We start from the raw sequence: 5,699 nt of genomic DNA on the forward strand, positions 1-5,699 counted from the left end.
AGGAAGCTCTATTGGAGGCAAGTTGTCATGGACATGCTAGGCTTGTTGACCGGCTTATGGCCTCTAATTTGATTCGGCCCCATATTGCCGTGCATGCTATTGTCATAGCTAGCTGCAAGGGGTTTGCAGATGTGGTGGACACTCTCATGAAGATCTAATATCTTTCGGAGCAGTCTGGTGAAATACTGGGGTCAACAATGGATCTTTCCACCGTGAGCTCAACCACTACGCCTAAGCAAAAAAAAAAAAAAAAAGGAGGAGGAAGGAGATCAGGATAAAGGAACAGAATAAAAAAGAAAAGAAAAAGATCATGATGTTATTGGGAGAATATTTCAGAAACAGGAAAAGAGAAAAGGAAAAGTAAAAGGCAATTGGCTGGCGACAGTAGTGGAAATTTGTGGCTTTCCTATCATGCTTCCCTACTTTTTCATCCTAGCAAGCAGAAAGAATCCAACCCCTGTAGTTTTGAAAGTTGCAGGAAATGGAGTGGGAAACAAAAGCAGAAAAGAAAAGAGAAAATGAAAGCAAAAGCAAAAGCAAAAAAAAAAAAAAAAAAAAAAAAAAAAAAAAAAAAAAAAAAAAAAAAGGAAATGGCATTATTCCCTTGTCTGTCATCTACCAAAAGAAAGAAAAATAAAAGAGAAAGGAAAAGGTAAAACGATCAGTAGGCGCACATGGAAAAAGATCTGCAACAACCCAGTACGCAGTAAGTGCAGTATGCACCAACGATCTGCAACTGTCGAAGCTTTTGTGTTGAAACCTTTGTTTTGAATGATGTAATTTTTTTTTTATCTTTCGGAGACATCTGTATAACCCCATTAGAGGGTAATTAAAAAAAAAAAAAGGGCAAGCCCAAAATAATGGGCTAGAATGTTATGTGGAGGGCGAAGGCCCATATGCCCAAAAAAGTCAGGCCCTCTATTATCACCAACCAGGTGATCAAAAGTACGTCTAGTACTACAAAAAATTATTCGGTGATCAAAAGTACGCCCAGTACTCTAAAAATTATTCGCCAGTCTGCCGCTATTATCACCAACCAGGTGATCAAAAGTACGCCCAGTACTCCAAAATTATTCGGTAGCCTGCCGCTATTATCACCCACTAGGAGATCAAAAGTACGTCTAGTACTCCAAAATTATACATGAGCATCACTCATGTCAATCATACATAAACATTCATGAGCATCACTTATGACAATCATACATAAACATTCATGAGCATCATTCATGTCAACATTCATGAGCATCACTCATGTCAACATCCATGAGCACCACTCATGTCAATCAACATAAACATTCATGAGCATCACTTATGTCAATCAGCTTCGAAAGCTTCATTTACAAAGCTCCAGCTTCAAAAGCTTCATTTACAAAGCTCCAGCTTCAAAATCTTCACTTGCAAAGCTTCACCTAAAAAAGCTTCAGTGCAGGGTATACAAATACCGCCTTCGAACAACCGCCACTTTGGCCCATACATGGATTCAATTTGAAGTCTCCAGCCAACAGACTCCATTGACCGAAGACTTGGGAGACTACATTATGTACCATATATTGGGCCTCAACTAGGCTTCATGAAAAATACTTGGGGAACTTAGCCTATTATTCATGTACTGAGGAGCGAACCCTTATTTTATAAAAGGGACTCCGTCACCCTCATTAGAGAGCATCGCCGCCAGCTGAGCAACTGCCTCGCCGCGAGCATCACTCCTAACCCATTATTCATGTATTGAGGAGCGAGCCCTTATTCTATAAAAGGGACTCCCTCACCATCATTAGAGAGCATCACCGTCTACTGGGCAACCGCCTCGCCGCGAGCATCAACTCTAGCCCATCATTTATGTATTAATGAGCGAGCCCTTATTCTATAAAAGGGACTCCCTCACCATCATTAAAGAGCATCGCCACCTACTGAGCAACCGCCTCGCCACGAGCATCAACTCTAGCCCATCATTTATGTACTGAGAAGCGTGCCCTTATTCTATAAAAGAGACTCCCTCACCTTCAACGCCACAAGCCGAGCTAACCAAGGCAACATAAACCATAAGCCGAGCAGCCTCGCACATGTGCTACTTCTAGTTGAGCATCATTTCACTTTAAGCATCGCCTCATATCAAGTATCAGTTCAAGACAACATCTAGTTACTTCGGCCCACACATGGACTGAATTTCAAGTCTCCAGCCAAAAGACTCTCTTGACTAAAGACTTGGGGGACTACTGTTTGTACCATACTTAGGGCCTCCGCATTTAGATCTCATATAAATACTCGGGGGACTCAAATGTAATTATGTAATAAAGGAATGGGCAAATATGTAATAAGTGAGAAACCCTTATTCTATAAAATGACTCCTCACTCTCCTCATTAGGAGAGGCAAATTCTTAGGCCTGAGATCCCCAAACTCCCTCACATTCAGAGAGCCTCATTCTCACATTACAGAGGCTCTCTCCCTCACAATCTGCTCAGAGAAATAAAATAATCAATGTGGACGTAGCCCAAACATTGGGGTGAACCACGATTAGGATTACAACTCTAATAGGATAATATCTAGTCTAAGAGATATGGTAGGATTGCATAAGGATATCCTAGATATGTTAGGATTTACACAATCACATTTCTAATCTAATAGGACTGCAACACTAAAAAGATTATATTTGAAAATGATTAATAATTTTTCATTTTTAAATTGACATATAATGACTTGTAAATAATTTAGTATTCAAATAATGATATGAAGAAAAGTGAAAGGACCTTGATCAAAAATGAAAAAGGAATAAGATTTCAATTAATGAGAAGGAGAAATGAGGGATGGGAACTTAATTTAAACTTTTTTTTTTGTTGGTGGTAGCAACGCGAAGGCAACATGGTGGCGCATGAATTAGCAAAATATGGACTTAGCGATGGAGGTTTTAGTATATAAATGGAAGAGGAACCACTTTGGTGATATCCCTTCCTTGAAAGTGATTTGGAGAATGATAATTGATTATAATTGGTGAGCAAGATGGTTAGACACTCTTTCTTCTTCATTTTTGGAGGTTATTTACAGGGGCCCCTCTTACTCACAAACTTTGTATATGCAGCAATGAAAAACTCAGTTTCTTAAAAAAAATACAGCTTAATCATGGTAAAACTATATGATTAAATTTTGTGATATATACACATAAGGATGATTATGATAACTTAGAAATAAAAGGTTTAAATTATTAAAATAAAATGCAGAGTAAATCTATGAGGTGTCCCTCAATCAGTGGCGGAGCCAGGAATCTTACCACAAGGGGTCTTAGTGTAAAAGTCCAAATAAAAATTTAGGATGGAAAAACATATTGAAAATGAAATCATAGTACTTTCATTCATAATTCATAACGGAAATAATATTACAAGCTATAATTGTCCACGACGAGGTTTCATATTTTGAAAACGGAGCATTATAGCTTCATTTTCAATACAAGCAAAAATATCTCTCTCAATATAAACAAGCAAGCTATCACTCAACCATTGATCTCCCATTTTGTTCCTAAGTGGACCCTTAACAATATTCATGACAGAAAATGCGCTCTCCACTGAAGCAGTTGCAACTGGTAAAACTAAAGACAATGTAATGAGCAAATATACATAATTGAATACTCGATGCATCCTTGTCTCCACCATTTTTTTTGCAAGATCACCAATCCCTTCCAATTGAGAGAAATCACTACTGGAATGCACATAATGAATATAAATCTCAAGTTGATCTTCAAGTACCAAACGATCCTCATCTGAAAAGTCTTGAGGATAAAATTGAGCAAGACGAAGTAACTTTGGTTTATCAAAAGCTACAAATGAATCTTTCGGACTCAAACATGCCAAACAAATAAGCAACTCGGTATTTACCTCATTAAAGCGATCCTCTTAACTCCGTAATTTGCTCATCAATGACATAAATAAAGAGAGCTGCACACAATAATGATGACGATTTGTCATTATTGGAGCATTACGCCTTGAGCTCCCTGGAAGTATAAATGCATCTTCCATGTTATGAACATCAATATGATGTTTTTCACAAAAAGAAGATACTTCATCAACCAATGCATCGAACCCATTATTCCTCATCCAATGTAGTTTCTCCTTGCATGATTTCACTAAAGCCATTGCATTCACAATTTCTTGATCTTTCCTTTGCAATGCTTGTGACAAATCATTTGTGAGTCCCAATATGACTTTCATTAAGAAAAGGTGAAACACAAACTCAAAAGTACATATTTCTCTCATTAACTTATTTGCTTCACCCGCACTTTCATTGGGATTATCATCAATAACCATTTAAAGCACATGAACCACGGATGAAAACATGGAAATGATGTTAATCAAGGTACCATAGTGTGAGTTCCATCGTGTGTCACCGGCACGTTTGAGACTTGTTTCTTGATTTAAGCCTCGCCTCGTTATAAGACAATCATTTTCAAAAACTATCACAAGCTCTTCTTGAAGTTGCTGTCTAAGTAAATCACGCCGCTTACAAGATGCTCCAACATGATTAACCACACTATTAGCCGTTGCAAAAAAATAGGCAATGTCTATATTCTTCTTTGCTATGGCAACAAGAGCTAGTTGAAGTTGATGAGCAAAGCAATGAACATAATATGCACAAGGTTGTTCTCTCAATATCTTTGTTTTAAGGCCATTCAACTCACCTTTCATATTGCTAGCACCATCATAACCTTGTCCCCGTAGCTTGGAAATGCTCAAACCGTTGCAAGAAAAGAATGTGTCAATAGCATCCTTTAGTGAACTTGAAGTACTGTCGGTAACATGTTGGATACCCACAAATCTTTCAATTACATGCTCGTTGTCATCCACATAATGCAACACCATAGCCATTTGCTATTTCACCGACACATCACGTGCTTCATCCACCAATATTGAAAAGAATCTATCTTTTAGACCATCCATGATAGCATCAAGTGTTTCAAAGACACATGAATTCACAATTTCTTTTTGAATGCAAGGAGCTAGTAATATGAGATTCCCCGGAGCATTTTCCATCACAACTTCTCTAACTTTATCATCATTATCTGCAAGGAATTGTAATTGCTCCAAGTAATTTCCACTATTGCTTGAAGTGGCACTTTCATCATGGCCATGAAAAGCAAGACATTGTCGCAATAAAAACTTAGTGCACTTGATTGATGCATTCAAGCATGTGTGATAAGCCTTACAAGCTTGGTCGGAGTGTTTGCTCAATGCCGTTTCAATATATGTAGCTTGATTCATCAAATTTGTAGCAGCTTCTCTAGCCTTATTATGAACACTCCCAACCGGTCCAACATGCATCTTAAATCTTTCTCTCCCTTTCTTCTAAGTCTTAAATCCATCTTTAGTGAAAGCTTCACTACCCACTTGTTCAAAATTGGTTCTAAAGAGATAGCAATAGAGACAAAATGCCGCATCTTTAGATATACTATACTCCAACAATCAAACTCATCAAACCATTGGGGAATGAAGTGTCGATTATTCCCGACATATTAGTTATTGGGAAATTATGACCTCTAGGTTGACAAGGTCCTTTTTGTAGATATGATCTTCGGACCTCTTCTCTCATATTAGCATAATAATCTATCATTCGAGTTCTTAATCCAGGATTCGCTTGAAGATTACCCAAAACACCATCTAACTGACTTTGTCTTGAACTTGGAGTTCTTAAACTACCAACAGTATTTGAACTATCA

General features: G+C 37.8%; 1 protein-coding gene across 1 annotated transcript; it reads right to left on the reverse strand.

Moving 5' to 3' along the window:
* Positions 1-4,293: 4,293 nt before the first annotated feature.
* LOC139193142 (uncharacterized) lies at positions 4,294-4,851 on the reverse strand. The gene has a single exon (XM_070816117.1). It carries the CDS (start codon positions 4,849-4,851, stop codon positions 4,294-4,296), a length of 558 nt encoding a protein of 185 aa, XP_070672218.1.
* Positions 4,852-5,699: the final 848 nt, after the last annotated feature.

This window comes from Malus domestica, chromosome 16 (genome assembly GCF_042453785.1).
Source record: "Malus domestica chromosome 16, GDT2T_hap1".
NCBI lineage: Eukaryota > Viridiplantae > Streptophyta > Magnoliopsida > Rosales > Rosaceae > Malus > Malus domestica.

What these genes read in the sequence shown, in the direction of transcription:
- LOC139193142 (XM_070816117.1), bottom strand. Translation starts at nt 4,851, where the DNA reads ATGGCTATGGTGTTGCATTATGTGGATGACAACGAGCATGTAATTGAA.